The sequence below is a fragment of the Bombina bombina genome, chromosome 3 (genome assembly GCF_027579735.1).
Source record: "Bombina bombina isolate aBomBom1 chromosome 3, aBomBom1.pri, whole genome shotgun sequence".
NCBI classification, from domain to species: domain Eukaryota; kingdom Metazoa; phylum Chordata; class Amphibia; order Anura; family Bombinatoridae; genus Bombina; species Bombina bombina.
Genome location: NC_069501.1, coordinates 87,646,395 through 87,662,286, shown reverse-complemented (window position 1 = coordinate 87,662,286; position 15,892 = coordinate 87,646,395). Strand labels below are relative to the sequence as shown.

General features: G+C 38.6%; 1 protein-coding gene across 1 annotated transcript in view; it reads left to right on the top strand.

Moving 5' to 3' along the window:
* The window catches only part of BACE2 (beta-secretase 2), a 364,734-nt gene that overhangs the window by 172,345 nt on the left and 176,497 nt on the right, over window positions 1-15,892 (top strand). The window contains exon 6 of the mRNA XM_053705913.1: window positions 7,042-7,143. Coding sequence (XP_053561888.1) covers window positions 7,042-7,143 — 102 coding nt within the window. The remainder of the gene's footprint in view (window positions 1-7,041; window positions 7,144-15,892) is intronic.

The window sequence follows — 15,892 nt, the reverse complement described above, 5'->3', positions numbered from 1 at the left end:
GATCAAGACAACTCCTACTGTGTTATTGCTAAACAATGAAACATGTTTTCAGAAATATAAACAAATGATATTACATTTGAAAACACTTCGGGGTGATCAGAAACATTTAGGAAACATATGTTCTAATGGTTTTCAACAAAAATCATCTTTTAAGGTGTATGGGGATTATAGTAAATACATCTTTTGATAAGGTTTTCTACAGGATTGGGACTGACTCCTTTATTTTAGATAGAATATTGGCTTTAATGTCCCATTATGGTAATATAATACAAACCACTTCTTTAGTACAATAATACTAACGCAATTAATACAGGTAGAAAACCCTTTATCCAAACTGCTTGGGAACGGAAAAGGTTTGAATTTCAGAATAGTATGGATTTTTTTTTATATATTTTCTTCTGTAAAATGGGACGGTTTGGAGAGATCAAGTGTAAACAGCAATATTTACATGACATAATGTAATTTATTGGTAGTTTTATATATTTATATCACTTTTGTATACATAGTACACCCCTCAGAAAGTATTGTAATAAGGTAATAATTGTTGTTTTAAAGACTATCTGCATTTTAGGACAACAAAAAGGAATCTGACATACAGGCAGGGAAAAATGTGTGTGTGTGTGTATGTATGTATGTATGTATATATATATATATATATATATATATATATATATATATATATATATATATATATATATATATATATATATATATATATATATATATATATATATATATATATATATAGTGTATGTATATGTGTGTGTGTGTGTATATGTATATATATATGTGTGTGTGTGTGTGTATATATGTATGTATATGTGTGTGTGTGTGTGTGTATATATATATATATATATATATATATATATATATATATATATATATATATATATATATATATTTCTTTCATGTAATTAACAAGAGTCCATGAGCTAGTGACGTATGGGATATACATTCCTACCAGGAGGGGCAAAGTTTCCCAAACCTTAAAATGCCTATAAATACACCCCTCACCACACCCACAAATCAGTTTTACAAACTTTGCCTCCAAGGGAGGTGGTGAAGTAAGTTTGTGCTAGATTCTACGTTGATATGCGCTCCGCAGCAAGTTGGGGCCCGGTTTTCCTCTCAGCGTGCAGTGAATGTCAGAGGGATGTGAAGAGAGTATTGCCTATTGAATGCAGTGATCTCCTTCTACGGGGTCTATTTCATAAGGTTCTCTGTTATCGGTCGTAGAGATTCATCTCTTACCTCCCTTTTCAGATCGACGATATACTCTTATATTTACCATTACCTCTACTGATTCTCGTTTCAGTACTGGTTTGGCTTTCTACAAACATGTAGATGAGTGTCCTGGGGTAAGTAAGTCTTATTTTCTGTGACACTCTAAGCTATGGTTGGGCACTTTATTTATAAAGTTCTAAATATATGTATTCAAACATTTATTTGCCTTGACTCAGAATGTTCAACTTTCCTTATTTTCAGACAGTCAGTTTCATATTTGGGATTATGCATTGAATTATCATATTTTTCTTACCTCAAAAATTTGACTTTTTTCCCTGTGGGCTGTTAGGCTCGCGGGGGCTGAAAATGCTTCATTTTATTGCGTCATTCTTGGCGCGGACTTTTTTGGCGCAAAAATTCTTTTCCGTTTCCGGCGTCATACGTGTCGCCGGAAGTTGCGTCATTTTTTGACGTTATTTTGCGCCAAAAATGTCGGCGTTCCGGATGTGGCGTCATTTTTGGCGCCAAAAGCATTTAGGCGCCAAATAATGTGGGCGTCTTATTTGGCGCTAAAAAATATGGGCGTCGCTTTTGTCTCCACATTATTTCAGTCTCATTTTTCATTTGCTTCTGGTTGCTAGAAGCTTGATGTTTGGCATTCTTTCCCATTCCTGAAACTGTCTTATAAGGAATTTGATCTATTTTGCTTTATATGTTGTTTTTTCTCTTACATATTGCAAGATGTCTCACGTTGCATCTGAGCCAGAAGATACTACAGGAAAATCACTGCCTGCTGGATCTACCAAAGCTAAGTGTATCTGCTGTAAACTTTTGGTAGCTATTCCTCCAGCTGTTGTTTGTAATAATTGTCATGACAAACTTGTTAAAGCAGATAATATTTCCTTTAGTAATGTACCATTGCCTGTTGCAGTTCCCTCAACATCTAAGGTGCAGAATGTTCCTGATAACATAAGAGATTTTGTTTCTGAATCCATAAAGAAGGCTTTGTCTGTTATTTCTCCTTCTAGTAAACGTAAAAAGTCTTTTAAATCTTCTCTCTCTACAGATGAATTTTTAAATGAACACCATCATTCTGATTCTTTGGACTCTTCTGGTTCAGAGGATTCTATCTCAGAGATTGATGCTGATAAATCTTCATATTTATTTAAGATGGAATTTATTCGCTCTTTACTTAAAGAAGTACTAATTGCTTTAGAAATAGAGGATTCTAGTCCTCTTGATACTAATTCTATTCGTTTGGATAAGGTTTTTAAAGCTCCTGCGGTTATTCCAGAAGTTTTTCCTGTTCCTAATGCTATTTCTGCAGTAATTTCCAAAGAATGGGATAAATTGGGTAATTCATTTACTCCTTCTAAACGTTTTAAGCAATTATATCCTGTTCCGCCTGACAGGTTAGAATTTTGGGACAAAATCCCTAAAGTTGATGGGGCTATTTCTACCCTTGCTAAACGTACTACCATTCCTACGTCAGATGGTACCTCGTTTAAGGATCCTTTAGATAGAAAAATTGAATCTTTTCTAAGAAAAGCTTATCTGTGTTCAGGTAATCTTCTTAGACCTGCTATATCATTGGCTGATGTTGCTGCAGCTTCAACTTTTTGGTTGGAAACTCTAGCGCAACAAGTAACAAATCGTGATTCTCATGATATTGTTATTCTTCTCCAGCATGCTAATAATTTTATCTGTGATGCCATTTTTGATATTATTAGAGTTGATGTTAGGTTTATGTCTCTGGCTATCTTAGCCAGAAGAGCTTTATGGCTTAAGACTTGGAATGCTGATATGGCTTCTAAATCAACTCTACTTTCCATTTCTTTCCAGGGAAACAAATTATTTGGTTCTCAGTTGGATTCTATTATTTCAACTGTTACTGGTGGGAAAGGAACTTTTTTACCACAGGATAAAAAATCTAAAGGTAAAAACAGGGCTAACAATCGTTTTCGTTCCTTTCGTTTCAACAAAGAACAAAAGCCTGATCCTTCGTCCTCAGGAGCAGTTTCAGTTTGGAAACCATCTCCAGTCTGGAATAAATCCAAGCCTGCTAGAAAGGCAAAGCCTGCTTCTAAGTTCACATGAAGGTACGGCCCTCATTCCAGTTCAGCTGGTAGGGGGCAGGTTACGTTTTTTCAAAGAAATTTGGATCAATTCTGTTCACAATCTTTGGATTCAGAACATTGTTTCAGAAGGGTACAGAATTGGTTTCAAGATGAGACCTCCTGCAAAGAGATTTTTTCTTTCCCGTGTCCCAGTAAATCCAGTGAAAGCTCAAGCATTTCTGAATTGTGTTTCAGATCTAGAGTTGGCTGGAGTAATTATGCCAGTTCCAGTTCCGGAACAGGGGATGGGGTTTTATTCAAATATCTTCATTGTACCAAAGAAGGAGAATTCCTTCAGACCAGTTCTGGATCTAAAATTATTGAATCGTTATGTAAGGATACCAACGTTCAAGATGGTAACTGTAAGGACTATATTGCCTTTTGTTCAGCAAGGGAATTATATGTCCACAATAGATTTACAGGATGCATATCTGCATATTCCGATTCATCCAGATCATTATCAGTTCCTGAGATTCTCTTTTCTAGACAAGCATTACCAATTTGTGGCTCTACCGTTTGACCTTGCTACAGCTCCAAGAATTTTCACAAAGATTCTCGGTGCCCTTCTGTCTGTAATCAGAGAACAGGGTATTGTGGTATTTCCTTATTTGGACGATATCTTGGTACTTGCTCAGTCTTTACATTTAGCAGAGTCTCATACGAATCGACTTGTGTTGTTTCTTCAAGATCATGGTTGGAGGATCAATTTACCAAAAAGTTCTTTGATTCCTCAAACAAGGGTAACCTTTCTGGGTTTCCAGATAGATTCAGTGTCCATGACTCTGTCTTTAACAGACAAGAGACGTCTAAAATTGATTACAGCTTGTCGAAACCTTCAGTCTCAATCATTCCCTTCGGTAGCCTTATGCATGGAAATTCTAGGTCTTATGACTGCTGCATCGGACGCGATCCCCTTTGCTCGTTTTCACATGCGACCTCTTCAGCTCTGTATGCTGAACCAATGGTGCAGGGATTACACGAAGATATATCAATTAATATCTTTAAAACCGATTGTTCGACACTCTCTAACGTGGTGGACAGATCACCATCGTTTAATTCAGGGGGCTTCTTTTGTTCTTCCGACCTGGACTGTAATTTCAACAGATGCAAGTCTCACAGGTTGGGGAGCTGTGTGGGGATCTCTGACGGCACAAGGAGTTTGGGAATCTCAGGAGGTGAGATTACCGATCAATATTTTGGAACTCCGTGCAATTTTCAGAGCTCTTCAGTTTTGGCCTCTTCTGAAGAGAGAATCGTTCATTTGTTTTCAGACAGACAATGTCACAACTGTGGCATACATCAATCATCAAGGAGGGACTCACAGTCCTCTGGCTATGAAAGAAGTATCTCGAATTTTGGTTTGGGCGGAATCCAGCTCCTGTCTAATCTCTGCGGTTCATATCCCAGGTGTAGACAATTGGGAAGCGGATTATCTCAGTCGCCAAACGTTGCATCCGGGCGAATGGTCTCTTCACCCAGAGGTATTTCTTCAGATTGTTCAAATGTGGGGGCTCCCAGAGATAGATCTGATGGCCTCTCATCTAAACAAGAAACTTCCCAGGTATCTGTCCAGATCCCGGGATCCTCAGGCGGAGGCAGTGGATGCATTATCACTTCCTTGGAAGTATCATCCTGCCTATATCTTTCCGCCTCTAGTTCTTCTTCCAAGAGTAATCTCCAAGATTCTGAGGGAATGCTCGTTTGTTCTGCTAATAGCTCCGGCATGGCCTCACAGGTTTTGGTATGCGGATCTTGTCCGGATGGCATCTTGCCAACCATGGACTCTTCCGTTAAGACCAGACCTTCTGTCGCAAGGTCCTTTTTTCCATCCGGATCTGAAATCCTTAAATTTAAAGGTATGGAGATTGAACGCTTGATTCTTGGTCAAAGAGGTTTCTCTGACTCCGTGATTAATACTATGTTACAGGCTCGTAAATCTGTATCTCGAGAGATATATTATAGAGTCTGGAAGACTTATATTTCTTGGTGTCTTTCTCATCATTTTTCTTGGCATTCTTTTAGAATACCGAGAATTTTACAGTTTCTTCAGGATGGTTTAGATAAGGGTTTGTCCGCAAGTTCTTTGAAAGGACAAATCTCCGCTCTTTCTGTTCTTTTTCACAGAAAGATTGCTATTCTTCCTGATATTCATTGTTTTGTACAAGCTTTGGTTCGTATAAAACCTGTCATTAAGTCAATTTCTCCTCCTTGGAGTTTGAATTTGGTTCTGGGAGCTCTTCAAGCTCCTCCGTTTGAACCTATGCATTCATTGGACATTAAATTACTTTCTTGGAAAGTTTTGTTCCTTTTGGCCATCTCTTCTGCTAGAAGAGTTTCTGAATTATCTGCTCTTTCTTGTGAGTCTCCTTTTCTGATTTTTCATCAGGATAAGGCGGTGTTGCGAACTTCTTTTGAATTTTTACCTAAGGTTGTGAATTCCAACAACATTAGTAGAGAAATTGTAGTTCCTTCATTATGTCCTAATCCTAAGAATTCTAAGGAGAAATCGTTGCATTCTTTGGATGTTGTTAGAGCTTTGAAATATTATGTTGAAGCTACGAAATCTTTCCGTAAGACTTCTAGTCTATTTGTTATCTTTTCCGGTTCTAGGAAAGGCCAGAAAGCTTCTGCCATTTCTTTGGCATCTTGGTTGAAATCTTTAATTCATCTTGCCTATGTTGAGTCGGGTAAAATTCCGCCTCAGAGAATTACAGCTCATTCTACTAGGTCAGTATCTACTTCCTGGGCGTTTAGGAATGAAGCTTCGGTTGACCAGATCTGCAAAGCAGCAACTTGGTCCTCTTTGCATACTTTTACTAAATTCTACCATTTTGATGTATTTTCTTCTTCTGAAGCAGTTTTTGGTAGAAAAGTTCTTCAGGCAGCGATTTCAGTTTGAATCTTCTGCTTATGTTTTTCGTTAAACTTTATTTTGGGTGTGGATTATTTTCAGCAGGAATTGGCTGTCTTTATTTTATCCCTCCCTCTCTAGTGACTCTTGTGTGGAAAGATCCACATCTTGGGTAGTCATTATCCCATACGTCACTAGCTCATGGACTCTTGTTAATTACATGAAAGAAAACATAATTTATGTAAGAACTTACCTGATAAATTCATTTCTTTCATATTAACAAGAGTCCATGAGGCCCACCCTTTTTTGTGGTGGTTATGATTTTTTGTATAAAGCACAATTATTCCAATTCCTTATTTTATATGCTTCGCACTTTTTTCTTATCACCCCACTTCTTGGCTATTCGTTAAACTGATTTGTGGGTGTGGTGAGGGGTGTATTTATAGGCATTTTAAGGTTTGGGAAACTTTGCCCCTCCTGGTAGGAATGTATATCCCATACGTCACTAGCTCATGGACTCTTGTTAATATGAAAGAAATGAATTTATCAGGTAAGTTCTTACATAAATTATGATATATATATATATATATATATATATATATATATATATATATATATATATATATATATATATATATATATATATATATATATATATATATATATATATATAAATTTTGGTGGGTTTAGTACCTGTAAAATGATGGCTTCATTATAATATTAAGGCTTATGTAAGTGTGTTTTGGAATTTACAAGTTACAATTGATTCATCATTTGAAAATGTAACTTTTTATTGAGGAACCTTCCCTCTGTAAAATGTCATTTATTTTTCTCTGTTTTTATTTCCAGTACAATTCTGACAAAGCCATTGTTGACAGCGGCACAACTCTGCTACGTCTTCCTGAGAAGGTTTTTAACTCAATGGTACAGGCCATTATACAGACATCTCTGGTGAGTTTTGGTGTATTTACAGAGTAGTGTCAGACATGACAGCAGGCTTTGCCTGTTAACCCTTTTAACTGCTCTGATTCCTGTGGGCGCTTGACAAGCTTATTACGTTATGCAGGAGAATCACTGATCAAAGGGAGCTGGATGGGGGAATTTCTTCAAACTCCTCGATCTTAGTTCCCTTAGCAGCTAAAAACCTCCAAGACCCCTTATTTGAAAGAAAATGCTTTGCTTTGAGCAGTAGTACACAGCAGATGTTTTAAAAATAAAGGATTTGCTTTGGGAATGGGTCATTATATAGAGACCCCTAATAAAGTATTGTTTTCTAGTAGACAAGTCTCAGGTAATCACTGGTAATGGTGAACACCTTGCAAGAAAAAAAGTGTTTTTATTTCTGTACTGCACGATGGGTCTCTCTAATATATATTATAACCCCCAAAAGCCTGTTGTATGGGTCACTATTTCACATGTGACTTGTCTTGATGACAACTTGGTAAGGTGATCACAGTAACTAAGCAGTGGTCACTGGGCCATTTTCAATATTATTTACTAAAATCTAAGCAAAAATGATATACAGTATATATATTTGTTTACAGTTTTTGCCACAGCTACTGTATCTCATATGCCATGGAATATAAATATAATATTTGTGTATTGTGAATCTGCTGGGCCTTTTTTTTTTTTAAAAAAAAAAAACACAAAACTATATAATTTGTGTTAGTAACTCACTAAAATTTTACTTACAATAGGATTTAAATTTGACTCACTATTGGGGTGAAAAAATGCTTAGTAGAGAAGGAGTTAAAAGGGACAATAAAGTCAAAATGAAAACTTTCACGATTCAGATAGAGCATGTAATTTTAAACCACTTTCTAATTTACTTCCATTATGATTTTTTTCCCTCTCTTTTTATATGCACACATTCTGAGGCACCAATTCCTACTGAGCATGTGCAAGAGTTCATAGTATATACGTATAAGAGTCTGTATTTGGCTGATGGCTGTCACATGGTACAATGGGCATGGAAAATAAAAAAATCTTTGAAATTTCTCAGAAAAAGTGCTGTTGTATTGCCCCTTTATTGTGCATTTGTGCAATTCTTACCCTTTTAATGGTCCTTTTAATGTTTCAGTACATTTAAATTAATAAATAACTCTGCCTGAAGGCCATATTACCCCCTTAACGACTAGCGCCGTACCCTGTACGACGCTGGTCGTTATGCCCTTAAGGACCAGTGACTTACCCTGTACGTTGCTGCTGTACTGGGCCTCTCTTTGCCGCAATCTCGCTAAAAATAGCGAAATCATGCTATTTCTGCATGCCCTACAAGAGAGGGAGAGGGGTAAATCATACATTGGAGGGTGGGAAAGCAATCTGGGAGGGGGGGGGGTAAATTAGGTGGGGGTAGCTAACACCACAGAAACAATGTGTGGGGATTTTTTAAAAGAAATAAAATAGCCAAATTTGTGACACAGTTGTTAGTATCTAAGATGGCGGATCTAGTTAGAGGATGGAGGGTTAGAGAGCTGTTTGGGGGGGGGGGAGTTTGGGGGGTAAGGGCATATCCTACACAGCAGAAAATATATATATATATATATATATATATATATATATATATATATATATATATAAAAAAAAAAAAGACTTTCTGCCAGTACTTAAGATGGGGTGACCATTGTTGGGTGGGGGAGGGAAGACACTGTTTGAGAGGCATCAGGTGGTGTTATGTGTCAGGTGGGAGGCTGATCTCTACACTAAAGCTAAAATTAACCCTACAAGCTAAATATTTAACCCCTTCACTGCTGGGCATGATACAAGTGTGGTGCTCAGCAGCATTAAGTGGCCTTCTAATTACCAAAAATCAATGCCAAAGCCATATATGTCTATTTCTGAACAAAGGGGATCACAGAGAAGCATTTACAACCATTTGGGCCATGATTGCACAAGTGGTTTGTAAATAATTTCAGTGAGAAACCTAAAATTGTGAAAAAGTGAACGATTTTTTTTATTTGATCACATTTGGCTGTGAAATGGTGGCATGAAATATACCAAAATGGGCCTAGATCAATACTTTGAGTTGTCTACTTAAAAAAATATATAGTTTTGATAGGTTAATATAAAAAGGCTCATTTTTTGTTTAAATGTAGTGATGGCAAAAATGCCAAAAATGCTCTGGTCTTTTGGGGAAGTGAAAGGTCCTTAAGGGTTTAAAAAAACTTTGCTTTGTCTAAAATATTGGTATACGTTTCTGGAGATCATATATATAGAATGATATAAATAAGCTAGCTCAAATGATAACTTCAAAATGATACATGGTCTAAAAAAAGTAACCCTTACCAGGTAACACTTCATGACCTTAAAGGGACAGTGTATTGTAAAACTGGTTCCCATTAATGTTTTTCCAATTATTTGTTTACCGTTGCAAAGTATAAACTGTATGGGAAATTTCTCCTTTATTTTTGCTTTAGTATAGCAAATAGCTGTTTTTGCTTTTTAAAAACCACAATCCATTTAAATGGGCTGAGACTGCAGGGAGAACATATCTCATTAACGTATCACGTAATTTAAAGACAAATACTTCCTTATCTTAGATACAACTTGATTAAAATTCTCATTTAAAATTTTAATTTTCAACAATTTTCATTGACTTTCTCTCTCACCCACTCCCACACTGGCAATGTAATTTCTGCTGGACCTTGTTTACATATATTTTCTATTACCAGTACTTTTTGTACTGAAATTCTTAATATGTGTGTGGATACAACAGGCAAAATCGGCTATTTCAAATGACACACATAGCACATTTTTACAGAAAGGGTGATGATTAAAGTGATTGTCAATTTTCATGGATTTGAAAACATATTCCTGTAGGCAATCCTTATATTAACCTAACCGCCACTATCAATTTTTTATAAAATTAATAATATGTTTATTTTTTATTTGAAATATCCACGATTCACTGTACCTGCTCCTCCCACAGTTTACTTCCTTATTTTTAGCCATATCACGTATACAGCGGTCCCACCCGCTGTTTACTTCTCGTCAATGCGCGCTCCCGTTTTCATTTCCCATTGCGCTTGCGTGAAATGCTGTCAATATTCGTATTAAGAATAATAATTAAAATTTATTTTCGGAATTCAAACACTTGGTTTGCAAACTAAGCTGTCATTAAAAAATACGGAGCCCTTATACTGATGTACCGAGCGGTACAGTAATTCAGAAATGACAGGACTCCGTAAATGAAAACTATTGCGCATGCGCGAAATGTGCACGAGAGTAAAAGGAAATCGTCTGAACATGATTACAACGCAGGCGCAAAAAGGAGTAGTTACGTCATCGTAAGGGGTTGGGTCCCCCTGTGGTTAGAGCATTGATTGGTTAGTAAGACGTCAATCAGAATGACCAGAAGTAGGCGCGCGTGCCTGGTGGAGGATAAAAATAACGGGAGCCAACGATAAAAATAAAAAAAAAGAGGTATATAACAACAATATGGAAAAATCGATGAATGAAACTACTATTTATTTTTAATACACATTAAGGGTAACGTTTGTTAGGATGCGCACTTTACATTCACTTTAATAGAATATGCAATAGAGATGGTAGGAACAAAGACTGTAAGGCACACATCCTCAAACTTGGCCCTCCAGAGGTTTTGGAAATACATTTCCCATGATGCTCAGCCAGCTGATATGCTGGCTTTGCATCATGGGAAATGTAGTTCAAAAACATCTGGAGGGCCAAGTTTGAGGATGTCTGGATGTCTGCTGTAAGGGGATTCATGTATGTCTGGGATATACATAAGGCTAGCCATCACCTCAGCTCCCAGTAGTACATTACTGCTTTTTCAACAAAGGATACCAAGAGAATGAAAAATTAGATTATATTTTGGTAAATTAAGTCCATTAATCCATTCACAATGTCATTCTCTCCCAGAGGTTTGTGACAGATTATTTTGGTCAGTTTTTCTATCTACAAGATATTATCACATATTCTTTCTTTTGTAGTAACCTGTGACTTTGTGTCTGAAGAAATAGGGTTGAGAAATAGACCTTAAAGGGACATAAACTTCAAACTTTTCTTTCATAATTCAGAGAGAGTATACAATTTTCAGATTTACTTATTTTATCAAATTTACTTCATTCTATTTGTATCCTTGGTTGAATGAGAGTAATCCTCTACTGTGAGCTAGCATAACACATTGGTTGAACCAATGACAAGCAGCTAGCTCACAGCAGTGCATTGCTCCTGAACCTACCGTTATGCTTTTCAGCAATGGATACCAAGCGAACGAAAAAAGTTAGATGAGAAGTACAATGGAAAGTTGTTTAATATTGCATATTTTAGCTGAATGATGAAAGTTTAATTTTGACTTTACTGTCCCTTTATCCCCTTGACGCATTTAGACGTTTATATACATTATGCGGTACAAAGCTCATCGTACTGCATGAAGCTCCTGCAGTCTCAGCAGTTAAGTTACAGCCGAGAGCTGGAGTTCCTGAGCTCCAGGCATCTGCACGATCGGTTCTCCGGTTCCATATTAAGGTAGATACCAAATTGTTAGACGGTGACACTGTATGTGTCACCGTCTGTAACGATTATCTGCTTGTGCTGGCAGGAGGTGTGTGAGGGGAAATCGGGAGGCGGGTGCGAGGGAGTGGGCTGGCCCTACACTGCAGCAAATTAAAAAGCATGGAGAGGGAGGAATGGGGAGCTACACTACAGAAAGAAATGTAGGGAGAGGGGGTGTTTTTCTTCATAAACGGGGAGAGTCCACAGCTGCATTCAATACTTTTGGGAATTCAGAACCTGGCCACCAAGAGGAGGCAAAGACACCCCAGCCAAAGGCTTAAAGGGACACTGTACCCAAAATTTTTCTTTTGTAATTCAGAAAGAGCATGCAATTTTAAGCAACTTTCTAACTTACTCCTATTATCAATTTTTCTTCGTTCTCTTGATATCTTTATTTGAAAAAGAAGACATCTAAGCTTGTTTTGGGTTCAGTACTCTGGACAGCAACTTTTTTATTGGTGAATGAATTTATTCTCCAATCAGCAAGGACAACCCAGGTTGTTCAACAAAAATGGTCCGGCATCTAAACTTACATTCTTGCATTTCAAATAAAGATACCAAGAGAAAGAAGAAAAATTGATAAAAGGAGTAAATTAGAAAGATGCTTAAAATGTCATGCTCAATCTGAATCACAAAATAAAACATTTGGGTACAGTGTCCCTTTAAATACCTCCCCCGCTTCCCTCATCCCCCAGTCAATCTTTGCCTTCCGTCACAGGAGGTTGGCAGAGAAGTGTCGGAAAATTTAAGATAGTCTCTAATAGAGGGTAGTACTCTTCGAAATGGGACTGGAGTTTTAAGTAATCCGGTCTGCCTCTCAGTGAGAGCATGGATGAATATTAGAGTCTGGAGATGCAGGGAGAGTCTTTCTGCGAAACCATCCCGACTCATGTTAACAGCTCCTTAGCAATCAGCGTTGATGAGTTTCGCTGCCTTTCTCCACTCAAGTCCATGTCAGAAGCGAAGCTACTATCTGTCACACTTGAAAGGCCGTGTTACTGTTCCATGGCGTAGATTCCGGTAAGATCGTTTAATTTTACTTTCATGATGGGAATGTAATGTAAACTAAGAAGTCAGGGTCTCAGTGGGACTCCTTTTAGCTTTATAGAATCATGGGTTAATATCTCCTGAGGGGGGTTATTGAACAGGGGGGGACTTTAATCATGTTTGTTATGTGATTCTGTCTGCTAATGTGTAGTGAAGATTGGGCTTGTGGCTATATCGAAACATAACGGCCTTTTTGTTAGGCTGCACGGCCCTGGTGGCCTTGGCATGCTTTTTTCTGGCCTGCACGGTGTACCTTGTGACTAGGCGTGGTCATGTTTTGTTCTCCATTTCCATATTCCTGAAAGTGTGGCAACGGAGAAAATGTGTTTGTTAGTTGTTTGGGTCACAGGAGGTGGTGAGTTCCCCAGCCATTGGGGGGTGTAAGTTGCCGGTTTTATTTATTTTTTCTTATCCATAATTATCTATCACCAAGTTATGGAGGATTCTATTTTTTGGAGACGGATGTCTCTGATATAGATTCTAGTTCTTGCGAAGAGTATGAAATGGACCGGGTAATCCATGCCCATCAGTTATGTTCCGAATGCTGCTTTAGAGTGCTTTCTTCTCCCGGAACAGGGAACTTAGAGTCCGCAGAGCCATCTGCCCCTGGGGATCCCATATCCCGTGAGGTGCATCGCTTAGAAACTTCCTTGGCTATGCAAGCAGGTGTCTCTAATGCAGTTACCCCTTATCCAGAAGGCGGCTTGTTTCCTCCAGAGGTTACGGTACGTTTCCGCCTGGCCATATCTTTGGCGTTGGCGCATTTACATCTTCCAGAGAGGGAGGTGTTGCCGAGATACTGTCCGTGTTCTGCTAACCAGGGCTTGTCAGGCATGGGATCGTCTGGGTCAGGTCAGCCATCTGGGGAAGCGGTTTCCTCTGAAGCTTCAGGGATCCAACCCTCGGGCCGGGGTCGTCACTTGCCCCGGTGGAGGCAAGTCTTGCTTTTCGTTATAGACTGGCGCGTCTTCGTGTCCTGCTGCGGCATCTTTTGGCGGTGCTAGAGAATCCCAGTCCTAACGGCCGAGGATGAAACAGATTTACTTACACATTTCTTATTTTTCTACTTTGGGATACTGTTTGATGTATTTAGCTTCAATAACCTTACATATATTTAGGAATATTTTTTAGGTTGACTGGCACTTTAAAGGGACAGGAAACCCCAACATTTACTTTCGTATTTCGGGTAGAACATACAATTTTAATCAACTTTCAAATTTACTTCTATTATGAAATTTGCTTCACATATATTTGCTGAACATACAGTGGGGGAAAAAAGTATTTAGTCAGCCACCAATTGTGCAAGTTCTCCCACTTAAGAAGATGAGAGAGGCCTGTAATTTCATAGGTATACCTCAACTATGAGAGACAAAATGTGGCAACAAATCCAGACAATCACATTGTCTGATTTGGAAAGAATTTATTTGCAAATTATGGTGGACAATAAGTATTTGGTCAATATCAAAAGTTAATCTCAATACTTTGTTATATATCCTTTGTTGGCAATGACAGAGGTCAAACGCTTTCTGTAAGTCTTCACAAGGTTGTCACACACTGTTGCTGGTATGTTGGCCCATTCCTGCATGCAGATCTCCTCTAGAGCAGTGATGTTTTGGGCCTGTCGCTGGGCAACACAGACTTTCAACTCCCTCCAAAGGTTTTCTATGGGGTTGAGATCTGGAGACTGGCTAGGCCACTCCAGGACCTTGAAATGCTTCTTACGAAGCCACTCCTTCGTTGCCCGGGCGGTTTGTTTGGGATCATTGTCATGCTGAAAGACCCAACCACGTTTCATCTTCAATGCCCTTGCTGATGGAAGGAGGTTTGCACTCAAAATCTCACGATACATGGCCACATTCATTCTTTCATGTACACGAATCAGTCGTCCTGTTCCCTTTGCAGAGAAACAGCCCCAAAGCATGATGTTGCCACCCCCATGCTTCACAGTAGGTATGGTGTTCTTTGGTTGCAACTCGGCATTCTCTCTCCTCCAAACACGACGAGTTGTGTTTCTACCAAACAGTTCTATTTTGGTTTCATCTGACTATATGACATTCTCCCAATCCGCTTCTGGATCATCCAAATGCTCTCTAGTATACTTCAGACGGGCCCAGACATGTACTGGCTTAAGCAGGGGGACACGTCTGGCACTGCAGGATCTGAGTCCCTGGCGGCGTTGTGTGTTACTGATGGTAGCCTTTGTTACGTTGGTCCCAGCTCTCTGCAGGTCATTCACTAGGTCCCCCCGTGTGGTTCTGGGATGTTTGCTCACTGTTCTTGTGATCATTTTGACCCCACAGGGTGAGATCTTGCGTGGATCCCCAGATCGAGGGAGATTATCAGTGGTCTTGTATGTCTTCCATTTTCTAATTATTGCTCCCACAGTTGATTTCTTCACACCAAGCTGCTTGCCTATTGCAGATTCAGTCTTCCCAGCCTGGTGCAGGTCTACAATTTTTTTTCTGGTGTCCTTCGACAGCTCTTTGGTCTTCACCATAATGGAGTTTGGAGTGTGAATGTTTGAGGTTGTGGACAGGTGTCTTTTATACTGATAACAAGTTCAAACAGGTGTTATTAATACAGGTAATGAGTGGAGGACAGAGGAGCCTCTTAAAGAAGAAGATACAGGTCTGTGAGAGCCAGAAATCTTGCTTGTTTGATGAAAATTACAGGCCTCTCTCATCTTCTTAAGTGGGAGAACTTGCACAATTGGTGGCTGACTAAATACTTTTTTGCCCCACTGTAGCTAGTTAGCCAATCGGCAGCTAGCTCCCACTAGTGTAGGATATGTGCTTTATTCTTTTTCAACAAGGTATACCAAGAGAACAAAGTACATTTCTAAATAGAAGTGAATTTAAATATGTCTTAAAATCGCATGCTCTACCTGACTTATACAGGTTTAGTTTTGAGTTTTTCTATACCTTTTAAATAGTGTCTTACTGGCTAGTGATTGAAACTGTGCTTTAAATCACGATTTAAAGGGACATGAAACCCAACATTTTTCTTTCATGATTCAGATAGAGTATACAATTTTAACCCCTTAATGACCAGCACTGTACCCTGTACGATGCTGTTCGTTATGTCCTTAAGGACCAGGGACATACCCTGTCCCGGGCGCCTCTCTGCCGCGATCTCA